Source organism: Gracilinanus agilis, chromosome 2 (assembly GCF_016433145.1).
Source record: "Gracilinanus agilis isolate LMUSP501 chromosome 2, AgileGrace, whole genome shotgun sequence".
Lineage (NCBI taxonomy): Eukaryota > Metazoa > Chordata > Mammalia > Didelphimorphia > Didelphidae > Gracilinanus > Gracilinanus agilis.
Window position 1 is genome coordinate 623,445,146 of NC_058131.1, and position 12,480 is coordinate 623,457,625.

General features: G+C 37.5%; 1 protein-coding gene across 1 annotated transcript in view; it reads right to left on the bottom strand.

The window, feature by feature from the left end:
* The window catches only part of LOC123236275 (guanylate cyclase 2G-like), a 75,197-nt gene that overhangs the window by 44,272 nt on the left and 18,445 nt on the right, over positions 1-12,480 (bottom strand). Inside the window, exons 6-11 of the mRNA XM_044662575.1 lie at positions 11,028-11,163; positions 8,936-9,036; positions 6,850-7,016; positions 4,663-4,794; positions 2,850-2,933; positions 148-252 (exon numbers count right to left, since the gene is read on the bottom strand). Coding sequence (XP_044518510.1) covers positions 148-252; positions 2,850-2,933; positions 4,663-4,794; positions 6,850-7,016; positions 8,936-9,036; positions 11,028-11,163 — 725 coding nt within the window. The remainder of the gene's footprint in view (positions 1-147; positions 253-2,849; positions 2,934-4,662; positions 4,795-6,849; positions 7,017-8,935; positions 9,037-11,027; positions 11,164-12,480) is intronic.

Below are 12,480 nucleotides of genomic sequence, written 5' to 3' on the forward strand. Positions count from 1 at the left end.
AGAGAGAGAGAGAGAGAGAGAGAGAGAGAGAGAGAGAGAGAGAGAGAGAGAGAGAGAGAGAGAGAATTCTAAAATAACTTGGTTAAACCCTAAGGAACTTCCTTGTTGGAAGCTATTAATCCTTTTGAAGGACCATGATAAGCTCACCTTCAGACTTCCTTTCCTGCAGTACTGAATGACAAGACAGATATTGGGTGGTTCAGTGCAAATACCAAAGAAAGGAACTAGATTTTCATGCTTCAGTTCACACATCTGAAAGCAAAGAAATGATAGCAGCAGGGAAGATTACATTGGACATACAAAAAAAAAAATCTAAGAATAACAATAAAAAATTTAAAAACCTCACATTTACATGTCACCTTATATATTGGGCTCTTTCCTCAAAATAAATTATGAGGTGGTAAAATAAATATTATCATTCCCATTTTGCTGATGAAGAAATGGACACTAAGAAAGGTTAAGAACCTTGCATGTAATTACTCAGTAACTTCAGAAGCAAAATTAAAAATCAAGTCTCATTACTCCAAATTTAGTTCTCTTTCTGTTATTGCTGGAATGGGTTACTAAAGAAGAAAAAAGTGAAAAACTCTTATCCCAAACAAAAATAGGCACCTGTTTGCTTGTGATTTATAATCAGTCAACCTAAAGACTGGGGGTGGTGGGGGTGGTGGGGGCAGAATAGACAGATTCTATGGACTCTGGAAGCTTTCCTTTTTTTTTTTTTAAGATATTTTATTTTACTCCACATAGTTTTTTGAAGTTATATGATCCAAACTGTCTTCCTCTCTCCCTCTCCTCTCCATTACAGAGATAGTAAGCAAGTTTGTCTGAGTTATACAGGTATTATCATATAAAACATTTCTATTTTGTTTATTTTTGTAAGAGAATAGTCAAATAAAACCAAAACCCCAAAATAAAAACCTAAATAAACTAAAATAAAAAATGGTATGCTTTAATCTGCATTCTGACTCCAATAGTTCTTTCTCTGGAGGTGGATACAATTCTGTTAGAAGTTCTTGAGAATTGTCTTGAATCGTTGTATTGCTGAGGGTCATTCTGCAATATTGCTATTTCTGTGTACAATGTTCTCCTGGTTCTGCTTATTTCACTCTGTCTCAGTTCACATGGGCCTTTCCAGCTCTTTCTGAAATCATCTGGTTTTTCATTTCTTATAGCACAATAGTATTCCATCACCATCGTATGCAACAATTTGCTCAGCCATTCCCCAATTGATGGACTTCCCTCAATTTTCAATTCTTTGCCACTACAAAAAGAATTGCTATAAAATATTTTTGAACAAGTAAGTCCTTGCCCATTTTTTAAAATTTCTTTGGGATACAGACCTAGAAGTAGTATTATTAGATCAAAGCATATGCTCTGGTGTAGATGTAGGGTAAAGAGCCAGGACTAGGAAATCCTGATATCTGTAAAAGACAAGATAAAGAAGGGCTACTATAGATACCGGAATTGGAGGGAAGAAGTGAAGGAAGAGGGAGAGCAGGAAGTAAAGAAGGAAAGTGGGAGTGAAGGAAGGATGGACTAGACCAGTGATGGGCAAACTTTTTAAAGAGGGGGACAAAGGAAAGGAAATGCTCATCTGTCAGTCTGTTTCTAAGGCAACTCTTTCAAAGATTCATTGTATTGTATCCTACTCATTGTATTCATCAGATTAGGAATAATTTCACATGACTGGGGAGAACATTTCAGGGGGCTGTATCTGGTCTGAGGGCCATAGTTTGCCCATCACTGGACTAGATAATCTCTAGAATCCATAGTAATTAAGAGAGTACCCAAAGAAGGAGAAGGAAACCATGAAGTAATATTATAAAGCAGAAGGGTCTAAAACTGGAGGTCAGAGGCTAGAGATTCAGTGGCATAATTGTTACTAGCAAATTTGACTTCCATGACATCACAAAGTCTACTTGGAACAAATGACACAAAATGTACCACTGAATCAAATATTAAAGGAAAAAAATCTGTTGAGCAGGTGAAAAGATGCCAGTTCATTCATCTATGCAGGAGAGACAATGATGCCTTGTGTGTGCAGTGAGGTGAGGGTAAGAGTGCAATCAGGACAGAGTTGGGCTTTGGAGGATTTGGTTTGTGGTTCTTCTGTTGGGGAGAGAAAGCCTGCCATAAAGCAGCTTCCTATTTTAATTCATTCTTAACATTATTTTTATTATGTGGACCTCACCATGCTATTTAGGTGCTAAATGGGCTTGTTTCTGAGCTAATAAAGGAATCTCTGCTGCTAATATAGAAGAAAGCCCCATGTCCCAACTCTGGTTATGGCTATGCCTATAGGAACAGAACAATTAACAGACTAGGAACATTGGTCGATAACTGAAGAAGGCTTCTTTCTTCCCTTCTCTGTAGACTTTTCTATAAGGCCGGAGCCAGTCACAATAGTTCCAAACCTCTTAAGTGAAAATAATAGCTGGAATCACTTTTGATTAAGGAGCGAAAGGACAATGCAAGGACTGAAAAGAAAGAAGACTTTGAATTAGTGCAGTTAAGGAAGGGGAAAACTTGGATTTGGAGGCAGGAGATGTAGTTTGAGTTTCAGTCCTTCCATCAACTAAATGTGGCATTTTAGGTAAGTTACTTTCCCCACTCTAGACTTCAACTGACAAAAATCCTAAATCTTTGACAGATCTATGTATAAAATGAGAGAGGATTGGACAAAATGATCTCCAAGTCCCTTCCAATTTGAGCATTCTACCCTTCTATGAGCGGTGCTTCCTGGTGAATGAATTTCATCAATTTTTCAAGTTCTATGTGGCACATAGTAAGTGCTTAATAAATGTTTATTGATCAATCGATATCAACATCAAAAGGTCAAGACTTACCAGCTGTATTTCTCGCAGAACAGATGGCTTACTAAAGCAGGATTCCTTTCCATTTTCAATATGTTTAATGGCAACATGATTACCCTGGAATCAGAAAGAGAAAAGGGAGATTTTCTTGAGTGAAAAAAGGATTACAATAGAGTAAGAAAAGATGCAGCAGAGCAAGGGGTGTTGCACGGGTTTATAGTGACTCCAACAATACATAGAATCATTTGCCAAGAATCATGGACCACCCCACTGTTCAAACTCCTCCCAGAACATTTTGAAATGATCCAGAGAGTCTGAATCTTAACAACTGTTTGACCAGACAATCAAGAAATATTTATGGAACACCTACTATTTTCTAGGCACTGTTATGGGAGTACAAAAAATATAGGAAATAACAAGGTATAATGAAAGAGGACCGCATTTACTAGCCACATGACCTTGGGTAAATAATTTCATTTATATGAACTTTAGGTGGCCAGTCTATAAAATGAGAATAATCATATTTGTCTTATTTGCCTATAGGAGTTATTTTGAAAATCATGTGAGCTAATCTATACTAGATATATACAAGTATAGGGCAGCAAGGTGGTGCAGTGGACACAGTTGCCAAACCTAAAGTCAAGTAGACTCATCTCCCTGAGTTCCAATCTGGCCTCAGACACTTAACTAGCTGTGTGACCCTGGGTAAGTCACTTAATCCTGTTTGCTTCAGTTTCCTCATCTGTAAAATGAGTTAGAGAAGAAAATGGAAAAACACTCCAGTATCTTTGCCAAGAAAACCCCAAATGGGGTCACATGGCTAAAAAATGACTAACAACAAATATTAAAATATAAATTTGTTTATGAAGGGAAGGGAGAAAATTTACAAATGTTTGTTGAATAAATGAATTCAACACAAAAGGCAGCGGAGTAACACTTTATAAGTAGTGATATTATTATATGAAAGGTAAATGGGAAGGATTCTCTCCACAAATGACTTGTTTGATGAAGAGTAGAGCATGTTATGAATATTTGAGAGTTCTAATAAACTGGAAAAAAAATTCCTTGTCTGTAAGAAAGTGCTGATTTGAAACATTCCTCTTGAGTCACTTTCCACATGGACATATATGTCTATTACCTCTTTCTCCTCTGCAGTTAACATATTACACTTTCCTTATCTTGAGAAGAAAATTTTTTTCTTGATATAATTTTTTTCCTCTGTGATTAGTCATTTATATCAAGTTTGAACTTCTGAAGATATGATTAGTACAAATTATATTCCTCTGAAGGTTTGGAAAAAGTAGATAGGCACAAGAGTCCATCAAGGTAGAAGTTATATTCTCAGGATATCAAAGCCACCAAAGTTCACCACTGTGAAGCCATAACAATACATGAGTAGCAATTACATTTCCTCCCATTTTGTCAATAACATATTTGCAGTATTCATTTTCCTCCTCTGGAGTTACTTCTATAAAATGGAGGTAATAATACTTGCTAGAGGGGGCAGCTGGGTAGTTCAGTGGATTGAGAGCCAGGCCTAGAGATGGAAGTTCCTGGGTTAAAATCTGGCCTCAGATGCTTCCTAGCTATATGACCTTGGGCAAGTCACTTAGCCCCCATTGCCTAGCCCTTACCACTCTTCTGCCTTTGAACCAATACACAGTAAAGATTCTAAGATGGAAGGTAAGGGTTTTAAAAAAAATACTTGCTAGAGAAGGGGGGTGGTATACAGCTCCTGTAAAAGCTTCATTCAGTTCAGAATGTCTTCCTAACATGACAAAATACAAAAGCTAAAAGTGGACAAATCAGAAAAATGCACTCTAGACCAAATTAATCAAATCTGTACCTGGTAAAGGCCCACGGTTGTATAAAAGGCTTCTTCTCCCTGCTTCTCCTGGAAGTCTGAGTTTGGATTGCTTGAAATAATCATGTTTGAGCTTTCATGTCCTCTAGACATAGGAGTGTCCCCCTGTGATTGCTGCAAGGAAGAATTCAGGGTAGTAAAATGACTTTCTAAAGTGAGTCTCACTGTCTCTGTCAGGAGTACAAAAAACTCTGCCTTTAACAACATGTGTGTAAGATGAAGTTGAGTTTAAATAAATCAACCCACAGGACTCCTGTGTACCAAGCAAGGGAAGAAAAAAGAAAGAAAGAAAGAAAGAAAGAAAGAAAGAAAGAAAGAAAGAAAGAAAGAAAGAAAGAAAGAAAGAAAGAAAGAAAGAAAGAAAGACAAAGGAAGGAAAGAGGAAGGAAGGAAGGAAAGAAGGAAGGAAGGAAGGAAGGAAAGAAGGAAGGAAGGAAGGAAGGAAAGAAGGAAGGAAGGAAGAAAGGAAGGAAGAAATTTCTCATTCTCAAAGACTATGTTTTTATATTAGTTTATGTGATATATCTGTATATATATCATATATATCACATATGTGATAAATATTTGCTATGAGCAATACATTGTGATACTTTTCTGTGCCAACTCTAGCACCCAGCAGATGGCTGGATTAAAATAGTAGAAAATATTTCTTTATTCATTCTTTAACCATAGTGTAGTTTTTTTAAATCATAGAATCTCAAAGTTTTAAGAGACCTGCAAAAAATAATCTAGTCCAATCTCCTACCCAACCTCACATCTACATTTTCCTCAAATTCTCCTAGTTACTAGAAATTTATTCTCTCATGAGGCAAATTATTCTATTTTTAAATCATTATAATTGTTAGAAAAAAAAATTCCTTAAATTGAGCTGAAATGTCTTTCCCTGAGCTTTTTGTTCATTGACAGAGCCATAACTAGGAATTATTGGGTCTGGGAAAATTTCACTGGGTTCTGGAAAATTGTGGCAATACAGAGGGACAATTTAACTGACAAGTGAAGTCGTGCTGGGAGATGGGGCAAATCTATCCCTAAGAGTTTGGTTGGACCTTCACATGAGTAATATTATCATGACAGGACCCTGAGGGACACACAGCGGTGGACTAAGAAGGAAATTATGGGAACAGTACTGTGAGACTGAATCTCAACCCCTCAGTGAGCCCTCCCTCCAGCAAATGTACTCTTGGTGTCCTGGGGTAAAGTTCTAGAAATTGGATCCACCTATTGGTACAATCTGCACCTCCCCTCATCTTTCTCCCACAGGAGCTGCAGAGAATAAGTCTACTCTCTCTTCCATTAGACAGCACTTCAAGTAATTTGAGCCAGTCGTCATTTCTTCCCTTCTCCAGATTAGGCATCTCCAGTTCCTTCAAACTATTCCTTAGAATACAAAATTTCCAGACCTTTAACCATCCTGGTCATTGCCCTTTAAATTCATCTTCGACTTGTTGATCTCTTAAAATGTAATAATGCTCAGAAGTAAACACAGTATTCCAAATATGATAATGCCAGTACAAAGTATCACCTCTAGGTAACCAAAGCACTCAAAACCTAACAATACAGGCTGAACTGGGTTCCGTATCAATCCTAGTACTAGTTCACATTGAGTTTCTATTCAATTTAGTTTAACAAATATTTGCTGAGCATGAGCACAGGGTTCAGCATAATGTCTTTTACTGTACTGGGCATTGAGAGATGTAATATAAATAAAAAGCTACCAGTTCTTTTTCACAAACTGCTTTAAAGCCAGGTCTCTGTATTGATCAAATGTCTTTGTACATTTGACTTTTAAAATCTCATTGCAGATTTTGGACGTTTTCCTTGTTAAATTTCCTCTCCATCTTTTTAGACACCGATTCCAGTCAATTTTACTGTAGTTCTTATTTAATGAACAATAGCTAGTGGTTCAAGCAGCCAAAGAGAGTGGATATGTTCCTGAAAAAAAAAAAACCAACTAGACATACATAGCTTGAGAATAGCTTGTTTTCTTGGCAGCATATGGCCTAGGGTATAAAACCAGGCGCCATGTAGACTTAATGGAATACTTTATATATGTGTCAACATGGATCTTATTTAAAAACTAGGAAACTCAATGGATGCCTTGGAGTCAGTCCAATACCTAGACTGTGACAAATGAACAATCACAACAATTCCCCACGTGCTTGATAGTACCTTGTTAAGGGGCAAAATGATGATGTCTTCATAGTTGATTTTCCACCAAGCATTACTATAGGATACAGATAGGTTCTTTTTCTGCATCTTAAAAAAAAACACAACGCTGGCAGTTCCAGAGATCATTACCAGAATGATGAGAACCGTCACCATGATCATGGTGACACCTGGATGAAGAAGATATCCAATTACTCTGGATTTTAAAATGTCATAGCCAAGCAGGCACATTTATACAGTAGTGTATTCACATACAATGATATAAGTAATGGGTCAGTCAATAAGTGCTATTTACCAGATATTGTGCCAAGCACTGAGAATAGTAGAGAATAATCTGTTGCTTATTGCATGGAATACTAGAATTGAAAGAGATGTCAGAGATTATTTTATCCACCCCCATTCTCCACCCTCATTTCACTACAGATTTCTTTCTACTGCGTTCCTTCAAGAATGGTCATTTAACAGGGGCAGCTGGGTAGCTCAGTGGATTGAGAGCCAGACCTAGAGACAGGAGGTCCTAGGTTCAAATCTGGCCTCAGACACTTCCCAGCTGTGTGACCCTGGGCAAGTCACTTGACCTTGCCTACCCTTACCACTCTTCTGCCTTGGAGCTAATACATAGTACTGACTCCAAGACGGAAGGTAAGGGTTTAAAAAAAAAAAGAATGGTCATTTAACTTCTTCAATACCTCCAGTAACAAGGAGTTCGTTATCATGCAAGGAAGACTAACCTATCTCTACGAAAACATATGTCCCAGAGTCTGCAAGGGATATTACCAGATGGAAACAGTGACATAGGTTTCCTGCTTGTAAGAAGCTTGATAATTTAGTTCATATTTAGGAACCGATCCTGGTAAAGACTGGGAAATGAGGGGGAAATCATCTTCAGTGTAACCAGCTTCTCCAAGTTAACTTTTCATTACACTCATGACCCTTCATACCAAAACCTGTTATCAGGAAAGATTCTGCCCAACAGTCATTTCCATCATAATTTAAGTTACAATTATTAACATTAACTCAATTTATATTATGCATTTTGTTTATAGTAGAAAGTCTAAGGGTTTTTTTTTTCTACATTTAACAGGTAAAGAAACAGAGGCTAAGACATGCAAGGAATATTCCCACCATACAGTAAATATCAAAGTCAATGTGTCATATCCAGATATAGTTCCATATCTAAGTTCTAATGAAAGAATGATTTATTTTTCTTCATTCTAAGAATTTTAGGCTAAGTTGATGAACTATATAGGGGAAGACAGGGAGATCTTGCTGAAATAATTAATATCACACCCTAAAGACTGCAGATCTACTTCAAATAAACATGGTTAGCTCTACTAACCTTACTGCATTTGCAGGAACTAATGATCCCTTGGCTTAAAATGAAACAGGTACTAAAATTCTGGGGCGGGGGTGGTGGGGGGAATACTAATGCCCAGAAAATTCCCCAGAATTATTCATCTGGAATTTCTGGTTTGAAATGATTTCTCCTTGTCTCTAGTTGTACTTCTTAACTTCTCCTTAAAAAGAATGGGAGGGGTGGAATAAAGAGCAAAACTTCTTCTGAGAAGAATTAACTTTCAAAGTAAGTGCAATGCTGTCTTTCAGGATGAAGGGACAAACAAGAGTTCAGTCCTGGGCTTCAACTATCAGATAGTAAGCTTTGAATAAAATGATAAAACCAAGATGAAGCCTCCTGATCACATAAACTCAGAAGGTAGGTGTTCCTTTTCTAGAGCTATGGAGCGACTTGAGTTTTGCACCAGAGTGCCAAAATGTAGAGGTAGAATTAGTACTTGTACTACTTTAACAACTGAGCTCAGTACTTGGCTGGCAAAAATAATTAGTTAAAATAAGAAGTTCATCTCCCCTCCTGACCTCTACAAGATAAATTCTTACTGGACGGGGTCCTCCCTACACTGTGTTCCATGATTTCGCTCTCCTTGGTATTTCTCTCTCCTTGTGTGCCAAGGTCTCGTCTTCCCCTTCCTTTAAAATGAATTTGGATTAGCATTTGCCACAGCTCTGTTCTTTTCTTGTTCCCTTCCCTTCAGAATTGCCTTTTTCCTTCTCTTAGGGCAAAGATACTTACTTATAGACATAGCTTGACAGTGTTCATTAGAAAAGCCACATGCAGGTTTGTCTTTAGGAAGAGACCCAAGGGGCCAGCTGCCATTAAAGTCTCCTGTGGGACTAGCAGGGAAAACATAGAGTAGAGTGTCAGTGATGCCTTATTTCCTTTAGCCTTAGACTTTTCATTTCTTGAGGGCAGCAAGACCAAATGAACTGCCATCATGATTTGTGAACCACTTCCTAGGATCTTTAAATAAGGTCCTCAAGTGGGATATCACCTAAGGAAGCTTCCAAGCCAACCTTCAAGTTCTTGTATTCACTCAATTCAATAAACACCTATTAAAGTGCTTGGCAGTTAGGTAGTACAGTGGATAGAGTGTTGAGCATGGAGGCAGGAAGTCATCTTCCCGAGTTTAAATTTGGCCTCAAACATTTACTAGCTGTATGAATCAGGACAAGTCACTTAACCTTGCTTCCCTCAGTTTCCTCATAAAATGAGCTAGAGAAAGAAATGGCAAACCACTCCAGGATCTTTGCAAAGAAAACCCCAAATGGGATCATAAAGCATCAGACATAACTGAAAAACTGAACAACCATAACAAAGAGTAATATATGGAAAGCACAATGAAGATGCAATATGAAAAAAATAATCCCTACTCTTAAGGAGCTTACATTCTACTGGAGGGATAAGGAACAGATACAGAGAGAAGTATATACACCATTATTTGAGGAGGAAGAGTACCAAAATTTGGTGGGACTCAGGGAAGAGGATGCTTGAGCTGAGCCTCAAAGGAGAGGCAGAGCTGAAAGTGAAGTAAATTCTAAGCATGGGATAAGGACAGAATTTACAAATACTGAGAGATAAGAGATGGATTTAGAGGCAACTGTGGTTCAGTGGTTAAGAGAATTGGGCCTGGAGTCAGGAAGACCTGAGGTCAGATCTAGCCTCATATATATCCTAGCTGTGTGACCTTGGGCAAGTCACTTAACCTCTGTTGGACAAAAGGATCCACTGGAGAAGGAAATAGTGAACCACTCCGGTATCCTTGCCAAGAAAAGTCTGGATAACTATGGTCCATGGGATCATGAAAAGTCATTCACAACTGAACAACTGAACAACAATAAATTTCACCAGCTATCAGGCAGCTTCTTCTATCAAAGTTGGATCGTCCATAAGGATGTAAATTTTCCAGATCACTAAAAAACATTCTCAGGAAGAAATTAAAGACTTTCAATACTTTAAACTATTTTTGAGGGGTAAGAGAGAGAGAGAGAGTGCAGAAATAAGGATTTTAAATTACTAAGGCAAACTCATGAATCCTAGTTATCCCTGGGATCTACCTTAAGACTAAATTTCAACATAGAAAATTAGGAAATTGTCCATTCGGTCCTGTTTCAGAGTCAAACTCTATATGTGATCTGACAATGATTTATCAGAGTCCTCCTATATATAAAATACCTGGGATGTGGTGAGCATGCTCATTCCCTGACGCTTTCTCAAAAAAAAAAAAGTGAGAAAAAGTTCTAGGATATAGTACATTAAATTTTAGAACTACATTCTCAAAAATGTAGTATTTTTAAGGACCAAAGATGTACTCTTTAAAGTAAATAACTAAAACCCAATGAATACTGTAGGAAATATAAATAAGGTAATATACAATATACAACTATAATAAGGTAATTTGACTATTTTGAGACACTTTAGTTCAATTATCAATTTGATATGAATTAGAGAAAATGCATTGAGTTGCAATACAATTTTAAGTCAGTTTGGAAAATGGTCTAGCTTGAACCTATCTATTACTGTTCATTTGTGTCCAATTCTTTTTGACCCCCCTTGGTATTTTCTTGACAAAGATACTGAAGTGGCTTGCATTTCTTTTCTCTAACTCATTTTACAAAGGAGGAAACTAAGGTAGACTTGCCTAGGGTCACGTAGTTATTAAGTGTCTAAGGCCAGATCTGAACTTCTAGGCCCAGAACTCTATTCACTGTGCCACCTAGATGCCCCCAAACTATCTATCCCTTCTACAAATAATAATAGTAGTAGTTTTCATCCTGAAGTTCCTATTCACTGAAAGTTTACTTCCCAGAAATAATCTGTTTTATACCTGATTGTTTTCCTATGGCTGTCATAATGAAGAAAAGGAATGAATGTAGAAGAATTTCCAGTTTTCTTTAAGATATAAACCATGTAATCCATTTGCCTCTCTCCAGATTTATCTATCCTGATTCGTCCAGTGATTCCTAGACAGAGAGAATTTCTTACAGTAAGACTAATGGAAAGAAATAGATTTGACCAAGATGGCATCATGCTTCCTGAAAAGTCTAATACACCATATTGGGTTTCTCTATGCATTATCAGGCTCCAAACCCCAACCTCCAAGTTTACACATATGAGAATCAATTGCTCCCCAGTCATATCTCTTTGGCTTGTTTTTCTCTCACCCATAATTTCCTCTAAGAACCTCATAATGTAGCTTGTGCCTAGGACTTCACAGAGAGGAGTAAAGGAGTCTGGCTCCCGAGCAAATACCCAGATCACAATAGTGATTCACACCAGTTAATAATCTATTCTGCCTCTCAAAAAAATCAAGCCACAAATGACTCACCATGATCATTTCGTACAATTGTCAGTTTAACACTGAGATTTTAGTCAATCTCTTCTTTATCCTAGGAATGAATGCACATTTCCCAGACTTATATTAAAATTAAATAATTAAAAATTATTTATTCCTTTCAGACTCTTCATGACTCCATTTTGGGTTTTCTTGGCAAATATACTGGAGTGGTTTGCCATTTCTTTCTTCATTCCATTTTAAAGTTGAGTAAACTAAGGAAAATAGGCTTAAGCAACTTCCCTAGGATCAAGTAGCTATTAAGTGGAAGAAGAAGAAAAAGGAGGAGGAGGAGGAGGAGGAGGAGGAGGAGGAGGAGGAGGAGGAGGAGGAGGAGGAGGAGGAGAAGGAGGAGGAGAAGAAGGAGGAGGAGGAGCTAGCTTGATAGCTCAGTGGATAGAACCTTGGGTCTAGAGTCAGAGAGACCAGAGTTCAAATCCGGCCTTGGACCCCCAAATCATGCAACCTCTGTTTACTTTAATCTACTGGAGAAGGAAATGGCATATCACTCCATTCTCTTTGCCAAGAAAACCATGAAGACTCGGACATGACTGAATATAACAACAGCAAACCTCTTAAAGTCTCTTACCTAAAATTTTCTCTCTGATTTAATAATGCCTTCAAGAAACTTAGAAAGTGGAAGAAGATAAGAAATATAGAGATAATGTGGTATAGATTAGAATACAACAGGGGGCAGCTGGGTGGCTCAATGGATTGAGAGTCAGACCCAGGGACAGAAGGTCCTGGGTTCAAATTTGACCTCAGACACTTCCTAGCTTTGTGACCCTGGGCAAGTCACTTAACCCCCATTACCTAGCCCTTACTGCTCTTCTGCCTTAGAACCAATATATAGGTAAGAGTTTTATAAATAAATAGAATAACAAAAAATTTTTAAAAATATTAGAATATGACATGTATAAGAGAAATGCAAAAGTAGAATGACCTG